This window comes from Malaya genurostris, chromosome 2 (assembly GCF_030247185.1).
Source record: "Malaya genurostris strain Urasoe2022 chromosome 2, Malgen_1.1, whole genome shotgun sequence".
In the NCBI taxonomy this organism is placed as follows: Eukaryota; Metazoa; Arthropoda; class Insecta; order Diptera; family Culicidae; genus Malaya; species Malaya genurostris.
In genome coordinates this window covers 67,986,944-68,012,154 of record NC_080571.1, presented here as the reverse complement: position 1 = coordinate 68,012,154, position 25,211 = coordinate 67,986,944, and the positions used below count along the sequence as shown (strand labels likewise).

Genomic DNA, 25,211 nt, shown 5'->3' with positions numbered 1-25,211 from the left:
AGGTATGCTGTTCAACTAAGCATGTGGTCCGAAATAGTGGAGCACATGGATCAAGTAGGCCCAGTAAAATTTCTACCCAAAAAGAGTTCGTTTTACCCTGTTCTTCAGCGGGCGCGCATTGCACAATTTGCTATGAGCCAAAAAATCATCGAAGATTTAACATGCATTGAATGGAAAATTTACAAGTTTCTTTTCAAAATTTACTCTGTACCAGAATAGGTAGAACAAAATCGTGAATATATCTTGTTGTTCTTGGCGTAGCAACATAATCTTTTCCTCATTCAATCGTAAACATGATCAACAGTTTATGATAAAATTTTCAGTTATGTTAGATTACCACAAATAATACAAAAATCAAGTATACTTAAAAGTTGTGTTTTATACACAACTAACGAGCATCAAAGAGGAAAACTAATGTCGCCTGTGTTTGCCTGTGTTTCTGTGTTAATTATAAGCACCTTTTTATATGTTGATGGTTTTGTATAATCAATTTGGAAACATTTTACTTAAACACATATTCTAGCGTTATTTAAGTATTTTAATAGTACTCCATTGAAAAATCGGATTAAATTGACCAATTGGCTTCAAGAGCCAATCACAGCATGACATAATGATGTCATTTTCTCGACTCCTTTACCGCATCCGAGAGTTTTGACCGTTGCTTTTCTCATCGTATTTCAATCAGTAGCAGTGCAGCTTCTTTCGGTGTAAGACTGCTTTTGCTATCACACCATCACTTATATTCCGTTATATTGCTCAGTTGGTGCCAGGCCGTGCTGCAGAACGGCTGGTTTTCATTAGTTCTGTTATTTATTCGCAGCATGGGTGAATTTGTCCACGTTGGTGTGCTGCATATTAGTTGATCTCGTTTGTCACACAACATGTTTGATTTAGTTTGTGAGCACTATGTCGTGACTTCTAATCTTGGACATTTTTTTTCTTCGACTTAGAACGTCTCCTCTTCTCCAAGTTCTTCGAGTGAATGCAATTTTCCGTTTTCTTTCCGATTATTATTTAGTCACATCGTAATCAAGCAGTGAAAGGAGAAATGAAGATAATGTCAGTTGCTTCTGCAATCCATAAGCGTTCTGACGAGTGAAATGTCCATAGAATTTTAGAAATCGGTAAAGGTGTTAGTAGTGTGACAAAATTATCAAAATCTATCACTTATCTATAGCCGATCACTAATAAGAAAAAGTAATTAATTATGAAAATACCAAATCGCGAGGAAGTCTAAAAAGTTATTCATATTTTTGTTCTGACGTGAAGTAGTTGTCAGTGTGGTTTCTTCCAACCAAAAACGGATAAAAATACATCCCAGAGGTTGAAATCGAGCCAACCAACTATTTCCACCCATAAAATTGTTGATTTTAATTTGCAAAAATTATGGTTTCTGCTTTACCGGTATGTTAAATAAGAACGGCTGATTGGAAAGTCTACAAAAGTCTACGAGGGGGGAGGGGGTTCAAAAATACCAGATTTTGGTCTACGTGGTTTATGAACGGTCCCCAAGTTGTAGCACTAAAGACTGTCCTAGAAAGTATGGACGCAACCAAAGCCGCTGTCATTTCGCAATGGTTCAGAGTCTGTCAATTTTTATAGCTGCGTCCTGTTGTTTACACTTTTTCTAACCACTTGTGCGGTTGTTTATTCGTTTTCATTAGTTTGTTTCGAAATGCTTTCAACAGAACAACGTCGAGAAATTGTGTACAAATGGTGAACAGAATGCGGACTGTCACTGAGAAAGATAGCAAAAATGGAAGGAGTAAGTGAAAAAGCCGTGCGAAATGCAATCAGGAAGTTCGGTGAGGATAACACCTTTGAGAATAAATCGAAAACGGATCGAAAAAAAGATCCTGCTAACCCTCAATTGGATAAACGTATACTGAAGGCGTTCGAACAAAAGAAGGAGGTTCCAGTTCGGGATGTGGCCAAAAAAGTGGGTACTTCGAAGTCAAATGATCTTCGTGCTAAAGAACGTTTGAATCTTCGAACCTATAAGAAGCAGAAACATCCAAAACGTAGTACGAAACAAGAAGCATCGATCAGGCCAAGGGGTCGAAAGCTGTACAATATGATTCTTGCTGGAAATTTGAACTGCATAATCATGGACGACGAAACCTACGTGAAACTCGACTACAAATCACAATATTATACACAATTATACGCCGGGACCACAATATTATACAGTGCGAGAGAGCAAGTGTTAAACCAGTCCGAGACATCGATTGAAGTCGAAAAATTAGGTAAGAAAGTTATGGTCTGTCAAGTCGGTCAAGAAATGTTTACAAAAACGAATTCTACCCTTGATCCGAAGCCACAAGGATCCTTTTGTCTTCTGGTGAGATCTTGCTTCTTGCCACTACTCGAAATCAACGGTAGAATGCACTATGGTCCAAAACGGGAAAATAGCGTGACAAAAATATTTTCACTATTAAATATTAGTTATTTGTAGTTAGTGTCTTCACAAAAGTTGTTTGTTATCAAATGGTGCTCCTTTTGATGAAGAAGGTTACTAGGGTGATCCTCATTTAGATTGAAATCTGATATCTAACTTTATTAATTGAACTCAAAACTGATTTTGTTGTACAATACAGGGTCCGGCACTCGAAGTGTAACCAATTGAAAAGACCATAAATTCAGTTTGGAAAATTACTTTTACTTAATTCAAAGTACAAAATGTGTAAAAATAATACAAAATTCAGAATCAATTCACTTTTGCTCGATATGACCACCTTTTGCCTTGACTATGGCCTTGAGACGGTCAAAAAACGAATCGCAAGCTGCCCGAATGTGACTTGCAGGTATTTTGGCCCACTCGCCTCGAGACTGGTGTATCTTTTAGTTCGGACTTTGCTCTCCAAAATGGCCCAAAGAGAATAATCGATTGGATTCGCATCTGGTGAATTCGAGAGCCATTGTGTGGACGTGATGAAGTTCGGAACGTTGTTTTTCAGCCATTCTTGGTTCACCCGAGCTTTGTGAGACGGTGCCGAGTCCTGCTGAAACGTCCATGGTCTGCCACCGAAATGTTTGTCTGCCCACGGCTTCAAAGCAACCTCCAGAATACTTTCCCGATAATATGTCGCATTTACCTTGACGCCAGGCTCGAAGGTCTGAAGTTGGTTACACTTCGAGTGCTGGACCCTGTAAAGTTAAAGGAAATTTTATTTTGAGCAACTTTGTTGAAAAAAACACCTCTCTAGCTCTTCATTTGATCTAGTTACATCAATTTCTCCGAGGAAAAGTAGGGTGGCTCCTGAAAAATCACTTTTTTTGTTATAATTTTTTTGTGAAACGTTCTACGGAAGAGTTGTCTTCAGAAGAATTGTTGAAATAATCATTGCGTATAATTTTGCTCTACCAAGCTTTTTCATATAAGCTACCAGTAAAAAGTTATTATTTTTCATCAAGACAGTCAAGCTTCAAATATCAATATTGGGGACGGGTATAGCGTGATGGGATAGTCGATGCCTATCACGCAGCCCACCTGGGTTCGATTCCCAACCCCGCACATAGGGTCAGAAAGATTTTCTGGTCCGAAGAAGCGAATGACCTTAAGATGTTAAAACCTCTATAATTGAAACAAAAAAAAAAAAAAATATCAATATTCATTAGATGCCAGATCGATAAAAATGTATCCTGTGCGGTTCCTGAAAGGTAATAATATTAGTAAAAATTCAAGAGAAATTGGAAGGGTATTATCTTTTAAACTTTTCAAAATTAGATTTAAAAATTCCTTCAAAAACTCAAAAACATTGCATAACTCCTAAACGCCTTAACGTATCAACATACTTCCTTCAGCAAAATAATAGTATTAAATTAGTTCTACAAGTGTTCCATACATTGTCTGTTCTAGAAATAAGACACACAAAAACTACAGTTGAAAATAGATTTTTTGTAAGTCAAAGCACTTCCTGAAACCCAAGAAAATCATTAGTTTGTTAAAATGAGTAGAATGTACAGGGTCCGCCATGTAACTTGTTTTTTTAAACATGCAATAAAACACAAACGGTTCATCCGATTTCAAAATTTATTTTTTCATATTAAAGTACAATTCCTTCGGTTACTTGTGAAATATAATTTCATTCAAATGCCTGCCTCGGCTGGGCTTGCAGTACGCCTACAATGGCTAAGTAGCAAATGTTGAGAATAATATTCTGTTGTTGTAGTCTAATATTATCAGTATATCGAATAAAATTTGAATATCTAACACTTGTGAATTATTTACAGCGAAATCAAAATGCGTCCATACTTTTGGACGATGAAACTTATGTACTGGCAGACTTTCAACAGCTTCTCGAAATGTCTTTTATACTGCTTTATACTATTTATTTCGAATAAAAAGAAAACAAGTTTTCCAAAAAATCTAACTGCCCGGTGTTGCGACCTATCGAGCGGTATTGGGCCCGCGTAAAGAGAAAACACTCTCAATATAAACTACAAGCTTCAACCAAGACTTTTATCATATCAAAGAATGCTCTCTACCAACTCTTCGCACGATTCAATCGGTGCCATCAAAGAGAGACGGATATCATCTCAGCAACAAAAATTCCATGAGAATTTTCAAAAGCACGAAGCAAAAATCCCATGCGAATTTTCAATAGTATATATCACGAAAACTATCGGTCCGATCGATTTGGTATTTAGTACAATGTTTTAGGTAATTACAAAGACTCTTTAAAAAAATTAAGCATTGCTGAAAACATATTTTTGTTTTAAAATTTACACCAAAAATTAAAATTTCTTTAAAATGTTTTTTTTTGTTTTTTTATATTTTCACAATAAACTAATTAACTAATTAACTTTTACAATGGAGAAATAATATTTGAAAAAGTAACATATTTTAAAATAATGTAATATTTTGATAATCATAAAGAATTTATGTTTAAATAATTTTCAACAAAATGTTTTGAAAGAACGCCAAATATTCAATAAAAAAGATGTTAATCAAAATTTTTCTATATGCTACCATTCTCAAGACACGACGGTTTGAAAAAAAATTCGGAAAATTTTCATTTTCTATTCGGCACTTTTTGGAACACTTTTTAAAAAACACGTTTACGCAAAATCTGTAGTAGATGCTATTGATTTTGTAGTTCATTCTTCAATTCTTGGCTATTTATTGTTTTTTTTTATTATCACTTGCCTGTCACTCGTTTCTCACTAGTTTGTTTATTCGCAGTAAATTGTTTTATATACAAACATGGGTAACTTTAACAACCAACAGGTATGTTTATATTAGAAAACTAGGAAATAAATTATCTAATTTTTTACGAAAAATATTTATTCCCTTTATCATATATTTGGTACATAATATTAAAATATGCGACATAATATTTGGAAACAATTATATCATAGAAAGAGTACTAACTTTTGATTATCAATTTAACCACTGTTTCAAGAAAATTTGCTGCTATGTTAACAAGTTTAAATCATAAAAAAACGTTATAAAAAGTAATAGTATCCCGAAATTTCTTTTTCAAACCGCTGTATTTCGAGAACGGTAGCATATAGCAAAACTTTAATTAACATTTTTTTTCATTGGAAATCCCGTGAACTTCCATAAGATTGGAAAATTAAAAAAAAATTTTGTTCATGATTTTCAAAATTTATATAATTTTGAAAATAAGTAAATTTTTCCACTATTATTTATCCATTCTTAAAATTTGACAGAATTTTACTTTGGACTTCAGCTACAACATATCAAAAAATAAAAAAAAACGGAAATACAATTTTTGAGATATTTAAATTTTTAGCGTAATTTTTTAAACAAAACTAAGAAATATATTTTCAACTATGCAAAACTGTTTTACATAGTCCTTATAATTACCCAAAACATTACAAAAGATACCAAATCGATTGGACCCAACGTTTCTAAAATATATATTACTGAAAAATTTCAAGAGATTTTTGCGTAGTTCCTTCTCAAAAGTAAGGCTATAATTGAACTCGCAAACTGATGACGCAAATTTAGGCCAAATAAAAAAATACAAGAATAAGTCGACCTTCGATTTCGTATGGAATTGCTCATATTTTCTGTCAAATATATTCAATCGCAAACTTTTTTCTGAGCTGAACATTCCGAAACTTTGCATAACTGATTTTTTGCTGCGTGAGTTTTCAGTGATTATCGCGCAAGCAAAAAAATCAGAAGTGAATTTTTTTAATTCAATATTTTTTTATTCGATTATGAAAAAACGGCGGTCGGTAATGTCACCTACATAACTGGAGTATGTGAATAGGAATAAAACTGAGCACCTTTCACACGTCCGAAAATAAATAATCATTCATATTAGTAGATTGTGTGAATTTTGGTTTGCTTCCAGAATTTTTTTTTTTAAGATATTTTTAGCTGAGTTTTTAGATAATTTTTTTTTTTGTATTGGATCTCGTTGTCATCCTTTTTCTAGGGGGAGAGGAGCTTCCATTTTCCTCCTGCGAGAATTGAGGGGCAGTTTGTTCGTGGTTCGTCATCCATTGCCGTGGTATTGTTGTTGATTTCGTTGCTAGTTGCTGTAGATGCGCCTTGGTGTACATTGTTTGCAGTTGCTGGTTGGTTAGATGGTAAGCTGTTAATTGCAGCTGGTGTACTTTGTTCTATAGGGGATACGTTGGATGGTTTCGTTGAAGGGGATACTTCATTGTTGTTGGTGGCTGTCACAGGTGTTCTGGGGTTGCTTGGGGTTGGTGTGAAGGAAGCACCGTTGTCCTGTGGTATAGTTGTCTCCTTGTCCAGTTTAGCACATGGCTTACCGTAGTGAACAGCTTTTTGGCAATATTGACATGTGGCCATCTGATTGTCATAGGTAACAAGTGATTTGCACGGGATTCTTGTATCCTGACCGAATGTCACATAAGAAGGTATAGGCCTCCTCAAGCGCATGCGTAACAAACGTAAGTCATTTAAAATACCGGGGAAAAAATTCTTCCACTTTTCTTTTTCGATAGAGAGAATCTCTCCGTATTGGAACATAGTTTTGCGAATATAAGAATCGGTGACGCTTGAGTGACGATCATGCACACGCACTTCTATAGCACTATAATCCATATATACTGGAATGTTGTACTTAATGTTCTCGTGCTCCACATAGTGCACATTATTATTGTCTTTAGCGAATTGAATTGCATCCAACTCTTTACAGAACTGGATATAAACAACATTACTGGTCTTATTGCATTGAAGTAAATGCACACGTTTAATGTCAAGATGCATTTGCTCCTTAAGCAAACTTTCAAGTTCTCGTATCGAAGGTCGAATTTTGCACTGTCTGAAGTCAACAATAATTGTATTCTTTCGTACCGGCGGTAGCTTTTGTTCGTTTGGTTCACTCATTTCGAGATCGTTCTATTGTTCACTACACAATGCTGTACTTGGTTTCTTCTGTCCCGAACGTAAGCGGTTTTGGTTTATCGACTGACTTGGATGAGATGTGAAACCGAACTGATGCTTCCAGAATTGTAACGGTGCATCTTTACTAGAGTACGACTTATTGAATTCAAACTGATTATACCATACAAATAAATAACACGGAATAAATACAGTTCTGTTTGCAGATTTAGATACTCAGAATATTCAATTGGATCAAAAAACAATCGATTTTCGGAATTTATCCAATGTTTACAACTGTTCAGTCTTTTTGCCATCGTTTATTCATCTACACTAGAACTAGAAGTTTGGGTCAAGAGTGAATACTAAAACTGGAACTGCTAGAAATAATTTCAAAATCTGCGAAAGGCTCAGAATTCAGTTGCTAATATCTGGTTCTGAATCCAGATCAAGAATACAGGTCAGAAATTTAGTCCTAGAATTATGAAACTGAACCAATTTTCAGAATTTCCAGGTTCCGAATTTAGTTCTTGAACTGGATGTTAAACTTGAATTTCGAACCTTTATAAAGCCACTAATAATTAATAAGTTTCAGAATCCAAGTTCCGAATTTGGTTCCAGCATGCAGATTCTGATTTCTGTAAATCGATTCTGGAACTTAATTTAGGAATTAGATTCACATTCGGAGATCAGAACTAAAATTTAGCTCCAGAATCCAGATCCAAAAGTTCATATCCTGAATTTAGCTCATGATTTTTGAAGTTGAAATCCTAAACCAGAAATCTGGATTCGAATCCCGACTATAAACTAAGGAACTAAATTCAGTTCTAAAACCTAATCAAGAAACCAGTTCCAGAATCCGGAATTAGGGTTTTTGGAACTGGTTTCTTGATTAGGTTAGAGCTACATTCTGAAAGTTAAAACTGAAGATAAATTTTAAGCCTGATATTAATTTTGGGCAGAATCCAGGTTCTGAATTCAGTTTTAGAATGCAGTTCTAGAATTTTAAAAATATCAGTTTCCTGCTGCCGTCGCACAGTTGGAAAATATCTATAAAAACCCGCAAAGAATTCTGTAACTCATGAACAAATTGAGATAGGTCAAAAAACTAAAGCGTTTCTTATGTAAAAATGTCCAAGGAATTCAATGGAATGGTTTACAATGGCCGCACGAATTGCAATCCTGCTCGTTTTACCCCAGCAGCAGTACAGCAGTTTTGGGGTTTCATTTGTAACTTTAACATTCGCTTTGTAACTTTCGCTTTGTAACTTGAAAAGAAGTCGAGTGCGGTATTCTGGAATAGCCTACTTTCATGTAAAAAAAGTCTGGGGAATCGATTAAAAGAACCCACACTGGCCGCACGAAACGTTTTGGTGGCTATTTCACCCTAATTCCTCCATTTCATGAGATCCTTACTGTAAATTGTCCCTAAATCTTAGTAAAACTTCTTGCTAATCTTATGTAAAAATCTTATGTTAAAAATATGTAAAAAAAGTCTGGAGAATTGAATGGAAGAACCTACACTGGCCTCACGAAACGTTTTGATGACTATTTTACCGAGATTTAAGGACGTTTTACAATAATGTATCATGAAATGGAGAAATGGGGTAAAATAGTCACCAGAACGTTTCTTTTTTTTATTCAATAATGTAATATATTTTTAGGCACACTGCTTAAGCAATAAGATGCCAAGGGTATTTTCTAATCTTAATTAACGACTAACTTAAAACTAGAATAGTATCATTAACAGTTCGGCTGAAAAGTTCGTATCGTTTAATAGAAACACACATTTTTTTGCCAAAATTCGTTTTTATTATTCAACATAATTGCCATCAGAGGCGATACAGCGATTATAGCGATCTTCCAACTTTTCGATACCATTTTTGTAGTACGATTTGTCCTTTGCCTCAAAATAGGCCTCAGTTTCAGCGATTACCTCTTCATTGCATCTAAATTTTTTACCAGCGAGCATTCTCTTGAGGTCTGAGAACAGGAAAAAGTCACTGGGGGCCAAATCTGGAGAATACGGTGTATGAGGGAGCAAAACGAAGCCCAATTCGTTCAATTTCAGCATGGTTTTCATAGTCTTGATGAAACAAAACTTTTTTCTTCTTCAAATGAGGCCGTTTTTATTAAATTTCGTCTTTCAAACGCTCTAATAACGCTATATAATAGTCACTGTTGATGGTTTTTCCCTTTTCAAGGTAGTCGATGAAAATTATACTATGCGAATCCCAAAATACAGACGCCATAACCTTACCGACCGATTGTTGAGTCTTTCCACGCTTTGGGTTCGGTTCATCGCGTGCAGTCCACTCAGCTGACTGTCGATTGGACTCCGGAGTGAAGTGATGGAGCCATGTTTCGTCCATTGTTATAAATCGACGAAAAAAATCGGTTTTAATTCGACATAACAGCTCCAAACACTGCTCAGAATCATCAATTCGTTGTTGTTTTTGATCGATTGTGAGCTCACGCGGCACCCATTTTGCACAAAGCTTTCTCATATCCAAATATTCGTGAATAATATGTCCAACACGTTCCTTTGATATCTTTAGGGTGTCAGCTATCTCGATCAACTTCACTTTACGGTCATTGAAAATCATTTTTTGGTTTTTTTTCACGTTTTCATCGGTAACAGCCTCTTTTGGACGTCCACTGCGTTCATCGTCTTCGGTGCTCATATGACCAGTACAAAATTTTGCAAACCACTTACGAATTGTTGCTTTGCCCGGTGCAGAGTCTGGATAACACTCATCAAGTCATTTTTTGGTATCGGCGGCACTTTTTTCATCAGAAAGTAGTGTTTCATCGACACACGAAATTCCTTTTTTTCCTTTTTTTTCACAATAACAAAAGTAGCTTCACTCAAAATGCAATATCTCACAAACTAATAATCAGACAGCTGTCAAATTTATACACGTATCTTTTGAAGGTTGGTACTAACTGAAAATGGTATGGATTTAATTCTAGTGGCGCCCTCTCATAGAAACGATACGAACTTTTCAGCCGATCTGTTAGATTATGTCGTCTCGAATTTTCGTGGATGGAGATTATACTTTCTGAGCGAGGTATATCAGATTACACTTGGATATTAATGTGTTTAAGGTACTGATATATGAGAAACATATACGAACTATCCCGACTCGCCATCACATCTCGGACCGGAACCTCAGGTGGTCTACCTCGGGCCCTAAGGGATTCCAGTAGCTTCGACCTGGCGTCGCGATACTCTACGCACGACCACACGACATGCTCGATGTCCTGATAACCCTCGCCACAGGTGCAGAGACCGCTCTCCGTGAGCCCAATACGCCGGAGATGTGCGTTGAATGTGTAGTGGTTTGACATGAGTCGAGACATCACACGAATGAAATCGCGACTCATATTTTGGGAACAATGGAGTATAGCCATCGTCCCAGTTCGTCATTGCTCCATGAAGTTTTCCAACTTTCGAGTGTCCTCTGACGAGAAATGCTAAAAAATTCATTGAAGCAGATTGGTCTTTCATAAATTTCACCTTCTAATGCACCCACCTTAGCCAATGAGTCTGCCTGTTCATTGCCTGGAATGGAACAATGTGATGGGACCCAGACTAACGATATTAAATAAGACCGTTCAGATAAAGTTCGCAAGTGTTCCCATATTTTCCCCAGAAAATATGGGGGATACTTTCCTGGCTTCATTGAACGAAGAGCTTCTATTGAACTTAAACTATCCGTGACAATGAAGTAATGATCTTTGGGTAAATTTTCAATGATCTCAAGAGTATATTGAATAGCAGCTAATTCTGCGACGTAGACTGAATCCGGATCACTGATTTTGTACGAAGCGGTGATGTTTTTATTGAAGATACCAAAGCCTGTGGATCCGTTGAGATTTGACCCATCAGAGTAAAACATCCTTTCACAGTCAACTGCTCTGAATTTATATTAAAAAATATTAGGGATCACTTGAGGGTGTACGTGATCCGGAATTCCACGAATCTCTTCTCTCATGGATGTGTCGAAAAACACAGTAGAATCAGAAGTATCCAGGAAATGAGCATGGTTGGAAATAAACGAAGAAGGATCAATATGCTGAGCCATGTAATCAAAATACAAGGACATAAAACGGGTCTGAGAATTGAGCTCGACAAGCCTTTCGAAGTTTTCGATCACCGTCGGATTCAAGAAAGAACGTTTCTTGCGGCCAGTGTAGGTTCTTCCATTAGGTTCTACAGACTTTTTTACATAATATAAGATAGTTTTCGTATGCTTTCAACGTGGTTCGCTTAAGATTTAAGGGTTATTTAGATGAAAATTTCACAAATTGAAGGAATTGGGGTAAAATAGCCACCAAAACGTTTCGTGCGGCCAGCATAAGTTCTAGCATTCGATTCTACCAACTTGTTTACATAAGATAAGCTGGATTTAGTAAACTTCCAATAAGTTTTACCTAAATTTAATGACGATTTACAATAAGATATCATGAAATGGAGAAATGGGGTAAATTAGTCACCAGAACGTTTCTTGCGGCCAGTGTAGGTTCTTCCATTCGGTCCTACAGACTTTTTTCTATAAGATAAGCTAGATTTAGCAAACTTCCAATAAGTTTTACCGAGATTTAAGGACGATTCACAATAAGATATCATGAAACAGAGGAGTTGGGGTAAAATAATCACCAGAACGTTTCGTGCGGCCAGTGTATATTCTTCCATTCGATTCTCCAGACATGTTTACATAAAATCAAGCTATTTCAGTAGACCGCACTCGATTTCTTTTCAAGTTACAGAACAAATACTACTGAAAACCATGAAACTGCTGGGCATTTGGGGTAAAACGAGCAGGATGGCGATTCGTTCGGCCATTAAAAACCATTCCATTGAATTTCGTGGATTTTTTTTACATAAGAAACGCTCTTGTTTGTTGCCTTTTCACATGGTTCCCGATTTCTTTGAGGGTTTCCTGGTTTTTTTTTCACTGTGCGTCGGTTGAAAGCACGACATGAGCATTTGAAACATTAAACCACGTGGATCGGCTTTCGTATAGTTAGTTGAATATGTGACTGACTACCTCAAACTGTCGTTGCGGGTAGGAGAAACACAAACAAGTATGTTGAGTTGTCCTTGTTGTTTCCAAAAGAAACTTAGTTTTCGCGTTTTTTTGGTTTGCTCATACTTTTGAAAATTTTATCATGAATTGCTGATCATATTTCTATTTGCATGGAGAAATAATTATATTGATGGGTTTAGGACATCACGGGATATTCACGATTAAGTTCTACCCACTCCTTCACAGAGCGAATTTTGAAAAGACGTCCCATTAGACGTATTTACGTCAAAAAATCAATGGTCAATCTCATCCCACATCAAAATACTTGTAAGTAACCACGCGACTCCATTGCATATAAGTTTATGTACACGTGTGGTATTTAGATAGATACATTGCCCAACGGTGCATGACATCTTGTCAATATTATCTATCCTCTTAGAGCGCAATTCCACTGGAATTGGTTTGAGCTATTCCTATTTCTATTTCTTTTATACGGAGAACTTCTGTTTCCGCTTAGTCAATTATTGCGTTCAGTTTTTTTCCGTGCCACATCAAATACAATACATTATAAATCGCCTATTGTTGCTCTTCAGCCTTGGGCTCTGTCGTCTGAATCAATATTGTAGAACCACTTACCGTTTGTGTTTTCTGTTCCGAAAATACCTACCTTGTATCGTCGGAGCCTATTTCAAGTCAAATGTATTCCACCGAATGCGGAAAGCCACTTCATCATGAAGACGCAACGTGTCCCGGTTACGGCACTGTCGTACGCGCGTACCCGTCTCCAGTAAACAAACGAACTGCAAGGACCAGATTCCTTCAGCAAACATTTAGCCACCAAACAACCGAGAGGGATTTTAATAATAGATTCGTTGCTGGTGCGAGGCCGTTGGATCCAACGGTCCCCAGCTCTGGTACGAGCTGCATATGAATTTGTCGCTCCTTCCCATGGCCTGTTTCCTTTGGCCCGGTTCGGTTGGCTAACCGCGCGTGTCGTCGAGCACCGACCGTAGTTCCTCACACGAGCAGCAAAACAAACCCGGAGCGAGCGAACGATGGCCGGGGCAGCTCGGAAAGTTCCGAGCCCGTGCGAACCGAAATACGGTTGCTCTTGCCCATCGGTTTCCGGTGCAGGCCACAGCGAGTTTTCCTTCCCATTGTTCCACACATCCGCCCGTGTGTCCGTTCCGTTTTTCGTTCCGTTCCGTTCAACCGTCCGTCCAGTCACATATTCCTAAATCAAGTTGAACTCTGCTCGTTTCAAAGTCAACCATGGTCTCAGCTGGAGGTTTTTTTTCTTGTGCTTCTTCTTCTCCACGATAAAAGCGAAATATTTATGTCGACCGGAACACTTGCCGACGGCGGTGGCGGTCGACGCGGAGAAGGCATGCGAGAGAAAAAAAAATGAGAAACAAAATACAAAACGCACACGTTGGGGGATAGAAACAAAAAGTGAATTAGGATAAAGAGAAGAATGTGATGATAAAAAAAGCCCGGAAAACCTTCCATATAAATTGCAACTATGTGAATGTATAAAAACGCTAGCTATGCTATCGTTCCGAAAAAGAAACCATCTCATTTGAATTCTGCAATTCGCTCGTTAGTGGGCTAGAATGGTTGGCCTAAATGTGTAGTTAAAATGTTCCGCTAGCTTATGGACTGGAGGCGAATGAAATATAATAGCATCCCGAACTTTGCTCTGGACTGAACGCATCATCAAAAGGACATAACTCCCACAGGGGTTGAGAGCCACCATCCGCGTTTCGTTCAATCATCCTGTAATCCTGTAATCATAAACTTCCCTTTCCGATAAGCTGTGTATCGCGTGAAAAAGCCAAACACTCTGAGAAAATATCAGCAATTACAAATGAATTTCAGCTCATTTAAATATTTTTTTATGATAATTATAGTAGTAGCAATAAAATTTATGGTTTGATTTCGCCAATGTTTGCTTAAACATTTACATCACCGTTTAATCTGCGCTAGAAACAAATTGGACAGACAGGAGAATTTTTCTGTGTGCGATCACAGCTAGTGCCACTATATTGATCACCCTAATTTAGTACCCATAATGCTATCGCATATGTCATAAATTAGAGCCTCCTAAGCTGTCCATTGCTGGAATGAAGTATTTATGAACTTTTCGATATATCTCTTTCTCTCTCTTTCACACACAGGTACACAGGAACCGGTAGTGCTGTTGTTGCTACTACTCTTGGCGGGCGGACATGTACTTCTAATTGAAAATAAAACCAACCCGTAAAATGCGATACCGGCCCAGGTACGTGAGTGAATTTAATTATAAAAATGTCGTTGCGAAAACGAACTCAAATTAAGGTGCGAGTCGGGCGGGATTAAACTGGAGAAGTGAAACCAGTGTTCCGATAGAGAATAGAGCAGTAGTAGGCGAGAGAGAGAGAGCGACAAAAAAAAATAAATCCAGTGAAGTAGCAGGCAGGAAGGCAGGCAGTGAAACATCAGCAAACCATTGGTGCGCGAAATGGTGACTCGGTGGCGGTGGCAAATTATCAGCACAACTCGTCATACTACAGCCCAATGGTAATAGTGCAGTGCCGCTTCACTATGAACACGAAGCTGAGACTAATTGCATCGTTGATTAACTTCCTCGTCATCGCAGTGGCAGGTAAGTAACTGTCGGCACCGTTGCCGTTACCCGCTGAAACTGGATGACAGATACTAAACGGCATTGCAGTGTTCGTTGCAATTTAACGACGAGACTGGCTTGCAGGTGGGGCTTTTTAATAAAAAGAAACACGGCAAAATGCCCGAAGGGATTCAGCGTAACACGATGCGCACGGACTTGAATGAAGATTTAATTTGATTCGTCAGATGTTTCAGTCGGAGACCGGAAAGTAGAATCCGGTGTTGAGGTAACATTACGGCAATGCGATGCAGAGCGAGCGATTATCATAATCCGACCGCATCGGACTACGAAGCTGTGCGCTCGTTTTCTGTGAAATTAGTCTTGATTTGTTATTACTTTCTCTCTGCTTTGCAGTAAATTATTTTCCGGAAGGAAACAAAAACATTTATCCGCTTATTAACTAGGCATTCCGTTATCAAATCAAATTACGTTGCATATTTACCTAAACACACCCACAACACCGAATCCAGTTAAATAAAACATTTAATTTATCTACATTATTTAAGTAAATTGAACGAATGCCGAAAGCATGATGAAAAGAAAACATTTTCCACTTTTTGATGAAAAACTTTGATAAGTTCAAGTTGTTAGCTTTGATTAAATGTGCTCAAATTTCATTGACATCTTAAGTTCTTGCTTTAGTTTTAGGTACCGGCCCTTATTACCGTTCTCACTCCACTTTCACATTCACTTCACTTACATGTCACTTCACTTGATTTTACCTATTTCCAGTATCACGCATAGTGAAGTGATCACTGTGGTGGAAAAAATTAATTTTTTCAACAAAATGTTGGTGGCGTGATGTTCATAATGACATCCAGTTTCTTCAAGTAATTACTTTTGTCACAGAAGCGACTCGTAATAAGGACGTACATTCTCTTCACTTGATTTCCACCGTGAAGTGATACCCATAATAAGGGTCACAGTCACTTCACTTGGTTTTCACCGTGTAGTGACACCGGTAATAAGGGCCTGCGCATTTTTGGATTAGAAGAGACCAGGGCTAAATCGGACAGCTTAAATATCTTATAATCCAACTATTCCTACGATTCAGACAGACGTCAGTTATCTAATACAACTGACTTTACTATGGGGCATCTTTTCAAAATTTACCCTCTGAGAGAGTGATATGTTTTTGATCGTGAATATATCTATATCTGTTAATTTATTTGTTTATTTACTTAGGAGCAGGGAAAAGCCCATTGGAGCTAGTTTCTGTCAAACTAGCTCTCCAACAGGCATAAAACCTCCTCATCTTTTACATCACTTACCTTACCCTACCTAGCAGCTATAGTCCTGGGGTGTCCTTTGCTGTATCAAGCATACGTCTCCACATAATTCGGTCCATGGCTGCTCGTCGCCAGCTACTCAAGGCACGGATGCTTCTGAGATCTCCCTCCACTTGATCGATCCACCTTGCTCGCTGCGCTCCTCTTCTTCTTGTACCAGTCGGATTAGATTCAAGAACCATTTTCACTGGGCTGTCGTCCGACATCCTTATGATATGCCCAGCCCATCGTAGACGTCCGATTTTAGCTGTCCGTACGATGGGTGGTTCTCCTAGCAGCTGTTGCAATTCGTGATTCATACGTCGTCTCCACGTTCCGTCTTCCATCTGCACTCCGCCATAGATGGTCCTCAGTACCTTGCTTTCGAAAACACTGAGGGCGCGTTAGTCCTCTGCTAACATAGTCCAGGTCTCGTGGTCATAGAGAACAACCGGTCTAATTAGCGTTTTGTAGATGGTCAATTTCGGGCGGTGGCGTACTTTTCTCAATCGGAGGGTTTTTCTGAGTCCAAAGTACGCACGATTCCCTGCCAAAATACGTCTCTGAATTTCTTTGCTGGTTCATTATCGGCGGTCACCAGTGAGCCCAAATACACGAACTCGTCAACCACCTCGATATCGTCACCGTCTATCAATATTAGTGGTGGGAGGCGCAGTGTTTCTTCTCTACAGCCTCTTCCTCTCATGTATTTTGTTTTTGACGCATTTATGGCCAGTCCAATACGCCTAGCTTCAGCTTTCAGTCCGATGTAGGTTTCCGTCATCTTTTCAAGGTTACGTGTCACAATATCAATATCGCCAGGGAAGCCAAAAAGTTGGATGGACTTTCGGAAGATCGTATCACTCGTGTCGATCCTTGCTCTTCGAATCACACCTTCCAAGGCAATATTGAACAAGATACAAGAGACTCCATCACCTTGCCGTAGCCCTCTTCGAGATTCGAAGGGACTCGAGAGCGTCCCAGATACTTGGACGTAACAAATCACTCTATCCATCGTTTCTTTGACCAATCGCGTCAGCTAATTCGGGAAACCGTATTCGTTCTGTTCTCGATCGATTGTGTCGTATGCCGCTTTGAAGTCAATGAATAGGTGATGCGTGGACACGTTGTATTCACGACACTTCTGTAGTACTTGTCTTATCACGAATATGCGATCCGTAGTGACGCAGGCTCCAGTAAATCCCGCTTGGTACGGCCCTACGAATTCCTTAGCTATTGGTGATAAATGACGGCAAAGGATTTGGGAGAGTACCTTGTAGGCGGCGTTGAGCAATGTGATTGCGCGGTAATTGCAACAGTCTAGCTTATCGCCCTTTTTGTAGACGGGACATACCACTCCATCCATCCATTCCTGCGGTAGAATCTCCATCTCCCAAATTCTAGAAATCATCCAGTGCAGCGCTCTTGCCAGTGCCTCTATTACATGTTTGAGCAGCTCGCCTGGTAACTGGTCGCCCACGGCTTTGTTGTTACTCAGCTTGCCGATCTCCTCATTTATCTTCGACAGATCAGGTGCTGGGAATCTGTCGTCGGCTGAGCGTGCACCCAGATTGATTCCTGTGTTGTTCTCTGTATCCTGTGCTTCGCCATTCAGATGCTCGTCATAGTGCTGCTTCCACCTGTCGATGACCTCACGTTCGTTCGTGAGAAGGTTACCATTGGTATTTCTGCACATTTCGGCCTGTGGCGTGTAGCCTCTACGTGAGCGGTTCACCTTCTCATAGAACTTCCGTGTGTCATTTGCGCGGTACAGCTGTTCCATCGCTTCGCGATCTTAGTTTTCTTGGTGGCGCTTTTTTCTCCGGAAACCGTTGTCTGTATCATTCCTCGTTCGCCCTCGTGCGGTGTTGCAGCATCCTCACCCTTGCTGCATTCTTCTCTAGGACCAACTGCTGACATTCGCCGTCAAACCAGTCATTTCCTCGATTCGATAACCTCGTACCAAGAACGGTTGTAGCAGTGCTACTCACGGCGAACCTTATGTTCCTCCAGCCGTCTTCAAAAGTCACCGCGCCAAGCTGCTCTTCCTTTGGTAGCACTAGCTCCAGTTGTTGCGCGTATTCCTCTGCAGTACGAACGCTACGTAGCTGCGCGAGATTGAGACCCGGCGTTCCTGTGCGACGAGTGTTGTGCGCCGTCGATAGTTTTGAGCGCATACAAACCGCGACAAGGTAGTGGTAAAATCAATGTTGGCACTGTGACATCGGAGAAGAATCGCCCGTCGATGAGAACGTGGTCGATTTGATTTTCTGCATGTTGATCAGGTGATCTCCAGGTGGCTTTGTGAATATCTTCGCGGGGAAAGCAGGTGCTTCGAACTAATATTCTGCGGGAGGCTGCAAAGCTCACCCATCGTTGTCGTTTGTTACCGGGTGCAGGCTCTCCAGCCCGATCTCGGGGCTGAAAATTACCTCCCGGCCTACCTGAGCATTCATGTCGCCGATGACGAGTGTGGGCAGTGCACGTTGATGATGTTATAATTGAAGAAACGGCCCTTGATCCTCTCACTGACGCATCTTGCCCAACACTATAACTCCCGTTCCTAGAACGCCACATGGTTGTGCCACAGCTCTGGTAGAAGGTAGCCGCTCGATGCCCACTTTTCCACACCTTCTGTCCCGTCCAACAAAGTTCCTGCAGTGCTACGACATCGAAGCCGCGGATTCGATGCTCATCATTCATTCGCAGCATTCGGTCGTATCCTGGGAAGCCAAGCGATTTGCAGTTCCATGTGCCAAGCTTCCAATCGTAGTCCTTTGTTCGTTGCGTAGGTCTTTGCCGATTATTCCGAGTTGTATTTCTTACTTGATTGTGCGTAACAAGTGTTTTCCGGGCGGCTTGTTAGACCTGCACCAACCTCCTGTCTCGCCGGAGGGCCATCGTGTCAGCGCTGGCACAAGGACGATAATCAGCCGCCCCTAACATGGAGAACAGACGCTGTTTCGAGCCGCCCCAAAATGGGAAACAGACGCTCGGGTAGGTTCGCTCTCTGTGAAGAGAAGGCAAGTCCCCCCCCTCCCTGTCAGCATACGACCGGGGTTGGTAACCCGATCTTTCCTATGGTTACTCGCACCCCAGCCGGCACCGCAGGGAGGTAGGGATAGGAGTTACTGGACAAGAGGCTAAGAACCACATTGGGGCCAGCATTGCGCATTGTCCAGTCGTTTACCAACCAACATCAACAGATTACAATAATCCAAAAGACACATTTGTCTTACACTTAATTCAATATTATTATTAATACTAATTAGACCATAATAATAATAATACTAATCAGACTAAAATTAACTGAATCTAAATAGACAGCAATCTGAGCAACAGTTTCTTGAAAACAAAATCAAAAATCAAAAGTACTGAAATAGTGATTGAACACGCGGCACATGCTAGCAAATAGTTCGTTGAATCTGTAATTAGTTCTAGTACGGGGAATCCGAAGTAAAGAATAGGGACGAAGATTACGACGATGAATTTCTGATTGTAACAGCTGTAAGATGTGATGTGATGTGTGATGTGATGTGAAAGGAAGCCACCATCAGTTCAAGGACTTGCCAGTGGATGCGGGTAGACTTACAGTAGCCCCGATATGACTCATCCATTCACCTTCTTACTATAGCTGTTACCGAAAAGCGAACAAAAAGGGTTGGGCGGATATGTAAGTAGAGTCACTTACTCGTATTCCGCGGAAATAAAAGATGCTTTTCCAACCATAATATCCAGTGCATGGATGAAGCATATCGCTATACATGCTTGAACCCGCCTGATGGTTTGTTTGAGAAGGGCGCGTCATTTCAAACCTTCAGAAGGAAACAAATTTCCTTCAAGTGACTTGGGCTGGCTATCCACAATCCCTCGTCCAGTCATCAATTCGTCCGATGCCCTGATGCTCCCTCCCCTTTACGCACCCGTGCAAAATGTTTTATATTGATAAATACAATGAAACATAGTGTAGTGAAATTAATATAACATAAAATGATATAATAGATTACAAAATAATATAATATAACATAATATAATATAATATATTTTAATTAATTATAATATAATACAATGTCATACAATATAAGTTATGCTCTTCTATCTTCGCAATACTGCAGGAAGTAGAATATTTCTCTTCTAATAACAATAATAATATCTACATCTATAAAAATAATATATGTTATTATTATTGATGACAAATTAATAATAATAACAATAAATATAATTATGAAAATAACAATAAAAAACAATGTAATATAGTACAATGAATTATATAATAAATAATAGAATAAATAAAATATGTTGCGATATGCTATGATATTATATTACTTGAATTTATATGTCATTTCTCATCCTCTCATTCTGCCATCAACGCATTCCATAGACCATTTGTCACCACAGACACACGTGTAGGCATGAAACAGGAACCAGTGAGGACCAAGCTCACCTTGTGGCGACCTTGATAGTTAGTTAAAAGATTACTTAAAAAATGATAACTTATAAGGAAAACAAATTTATATTTTGCGCAGAGGTACGTAGTACTACTCATAATAAACCCTATAATATAATATAATATAATATAATATAATATAATATAATAAAATATAATAAAATATAATATAATATAATACAATATAATATGATATAATGCAATGCAGTATAATACCATACAACATGTTATATAATAACATAAAATAGTGTAAGACGATAATATATGAAATAATATGCTATGATACAATATAACAGTTGATGTCGTAATTTAAGTTACGCTCTTCTAATAATAATAATAATAATAATAATAATAATAATAATAATAATAATAATAATAATTAAAATAATAATAATAATACATGATGTAATAAACAACAGAATTATATGTTGTAATATACTATGATAAACACTGCAGTTTAGAATGGGCTTCAACCTACAAGCCATTTCGCACCCTCTCATTCTGCTACTAACGCAGAAGGCGATAGCACCCAGTCGACGCCGTTCTATTGACCAAATGTCATCATAGACGCTCGGGGAGGCATGAGATAGGGACTTGTGAGGACTTAGTTATCTCACCATTTGACGACCTCTGATTGTAACAGCTGTAAGATATCTTCAAAGTCTTTAGTAACGCGAAAAATAAATCCTTACCGCATGAAGGCTTTGGAGAGATAGTAAATTCAATATGCTCCTTGAAATTCAACTGAGATCTAGGAGAACACCCAGAGCTTTTACCGATGATCTGCGTTCGGGAATAGTTTGAGTAATATGATAGCCCAACTTGACTGAAAGCTTTTTACGACTAAATGAAATTACGGAACATTTAGAGTCATTCAAAACCATTTTGTTGATATAACACCAATTTGTCAACTTATCCAACTGTTCCTGGAAGAACTCTGAATCAGTTGTTGATTTGATCATATGAAATAGATTGAAATCATCAGCAAAATATATATTTATGCACTTGATCGAAAAATTTGAATCGTTAGGATAAAATAAAAATATAAACGGTTCAAGATGACTTCCTTTAGAAACTCCAGAGATAACGGCGAATGAAGTAGTATAAGTTCGATTTTGTTGAATACAGCGGAGTAATCGGTATACAGGGTCCGCCATCTAACTTTTTTTTAACTAGCGGTTATTTCGAAATTGGTAACCTTGATATCACTTCTGTTTTGACAGAAACTTAGTTTTATCCTTCCGCTGAACGAAAATGATTGTGTATACGCTTAAGGAACGCGTGAAAATAGTTCTGTTTTACTTTGAAGAAGACGCCGATTTTTGTCACAAAATCATCTTCTCGGATGAGGCACATTTTCATCTCGCCGGGTATGTTAATAAGTAAAATTGTCGCATCTGGGGGACGGAAAACCCGCACGTTGTCATGGAGAAGCCGATGCATCCTCAGAGAGTGACGGTTTGGTTCGGATTTTGGTCTGGCGGCATCATTGGGCCATTTTTCTCCGAAAATGAGGCAGGAGCCGCCGCTACGGTCAATGGCGAGCGCTACCGCGCCATGATTAGCGATTGATCTGAGATCTCGACCTCTTTGTTGACTTTGAATATTGGTTCCCAAAGCATCAATCGTTGCTGGTTTATCCACATCACATATCCTCACAAGAAATAACCAAGTGGCATCGAATCACACGATCGCGGAGGCCAAATCACCGGTCCATTTATCGGAATAATGTTGTCGTTGAAATGATCTTTCAACAAGTCGATTGTTCCGGCCACAGTATGACAAACGGCACCATCCAGTTGAAACAACATTTCATCCACATCCTTTAATCATGGTTCTTCCTCATGTTAAAAAAAAAGATTCCCTCAGGTTTTTTTACGCGATTTTTTTATGCGAATTTTCAGAGTTATGCGGATTTTTTTATGCGAAGTTTCAGAGTTATGCGGTTTTTTTTTATGCGGTACGTCAATTCGCATAAAAAAAGACTTCAGTGTATATATATATATATATATATATATATATATATATATATATATATATATATATATATATATATATATATATATATATATATATATATATATATATATATATATATATATATATATATATATATATATATATATATATATATATATATATATATATATATATATATATATATATATATATATATATATATATATATATACATATATGTATATATATATATATATATATATATATATATATATATATATATATATATATATATATATATATAAATATATATATATATATATATATATATATATATATATATATATATATATATATATATATATATATATATATATATATATATATATAAAGGGTGATTTTTTAAGAGCTTGAGAACTTTTTTAAACAATAAAACGCATAAAATTTGCAAAATCTCATCGGTTCTTTATTTTAAACGTTAGATTGGTACATGACATTTACTTTTTGAAGATAATTTCATTTAAATGTTGACCGCGGCTGCGTCTTAGGTGGTCCATTCGGAAAATCCGCTTTTTTATCGACAAATTTTGTTCAGCGATGAGGCTCATTTCTGGTTGAATGGCTACGTAAATAAGCAAAATTGCCGCATTTGGAGTGAAGAGCAACCAGAAGCCGTTCAAGAACTGCCCATGCATCCCGAAAAATGCACTGTTTGGTGTGGTTTGTACGCTGGTGGAATCATTGGACCGTATTTTTTCAAAGATGCTGTTGGACGCAACGTTACAGTGAATGGCGATCGCTATCGTTCGATGCTAACAAACTTTTTGTTGCCAAAAATGGAAGAACTGAACTTGGTTGACATGTGGTTTCAACAAGATGGCGCTACATGCCACACAGCTCGCGATTCTATGGCCATTTTGAGGGAAAACTTCGAAGAACAATTCATCTCAAGAAATGGACCGGTAAGTTGGCCACCAAGATCATGCGATTTGACGCCTTTAGACTATTTTTTGTGGGGCTACGTCAAGTCTAAAGTCTACAGAAATAAGCCAGTAACTATTCCAGCTTTGGAAGACAACATTTCCGAAGAAATTCGGGCTATTCCGGCCGAAATGCTCGAAAAAGTTGCCCAAAATTGGACTTTCCGAATGGACCACCTAAGACGCAGCCGCGGTCAACATTTAAATGAAATTATCTTCAAAAAGTAAATGTCATGTACCAATCTAACGTTTAAAATAAAGAACCGATGAGATTTTGCAAATTTTATGCGTTTTATTGTTTAAAAAAGTTCTCAATCTCTTAAAAAATCACCCTTTATATATATAGGGTACCAGAGGTATTTTGGCCCGCTTTAGGATCGATTTTATTTTGGCCCACTTTGTAAAAATATCCACCAAATGTTTTAATATCTTTGAAAAATCCTTCCGTACAAAACTGATTTCCTGCATCATTCATTTCCGAATTTACAAGAAGAAGCTTTTACATCAACAAATACACGTTTTTCTATAGAATGTAAACGTTTATTGTTGGTTTTTTTTTCAGGAAATAGGGCAAAGCAGTAATATAATTAGGTATTTCGAAAATGCGCTCATTCAAAATATTGGACGTCACATTCCAAAAACCTCCCCCCTTCCCCCTGTCACAAAAGATCACGTTTGGTGAAACACTCCCCTCCCCCTTGCGGCGTGATGTCTTTTATGGACAGTCCCTTATTGTAATCATGAGTATGTTTTAAATCACTTATTTTTAATTATTCGTTTTCTTTGTTTGAAAAAAATTGGTCCATTCATTCATTTTCTTTCATTGATCGAGTTTTTCATTTATTCATTTTATTCAGTTTAATTATTTCATTTATTTATTTATCTATTCATGTATTCACTTATTCAATTTTTTATTGATTCATTTTATCAATTTATTTAACTTTTTATTTATCTACCTATAAATATGGTTGTAATTGCTTATTTTAAAATTGTTTGTGTATTTTGTTTCTTAAAAACAAATTTATCTTTCGTTCATTTATTAATTATTGTTTTATTGATCGATCAATTTAATTACTTATCTAGATTTTTATTCATTCATCTATTTCCATTTCATTTTTTTTTCTTTATCTATTCATTGTTTCGGTTTAATAATTTATCTTTTTATTCGTTTCTTCATTATTTCATTCATTTTTATCTATCTATCAACATAGTTATTCTTCATTTGTTATTAATCTTCAATCCTCTAGCAATACACTCAATCATTTATCAACTATGCAACATAAAAATCTGGTATCGACCTATTCTAATTCAAAAATTCATCGAAATTAAATCAAATTACGACAGTTTAAAAAAAAACTTTATCTGGGGAACGCTAGCACTCGTCGAAAGAAAACGAATCCTACAAAGAATTGTTGTACTAGTGATTTTCTCAAAATCAGTCAATGTTTTTCTAGTCCGAAAAGGGGAATGACCTTAAGGTTAAAACCTCTATAATTGAAACAAAAATAGAATAATAATAATAATAATAA

The 25,211-nt window shown here is 37.7% G+C and overlaps 1 protein-coding gene across 2 annotated transcripts in view; it reads left to right on the top strand.

The window, feature by feature from the left end:
* LOC131432778 (cell adhesion molecule DSCAM-like) overlaps nucleotides 1–25,211 on the top strand; it is a 189,992-nt gene that overhangs the window by 67,915 nt on the left and 96,866 nt on the right. For both annotated transcript variants that reach the window (XM_058599283.1, XM_058599281.1), the window contains exon 3: nucleotides 14,541–15,007. In XM_058599283.1, coding sequence (XP_058455266.1) covers nucleotides 14,920–15,007 — 88 coding nt within the window. In that variant the 5' untranslated portion in view covers nucleotides 14,541–14,919. The remainder of the gene's footprint in view (nucleotides 1–14,540; nucleotides 15,008–25,211) is intronic.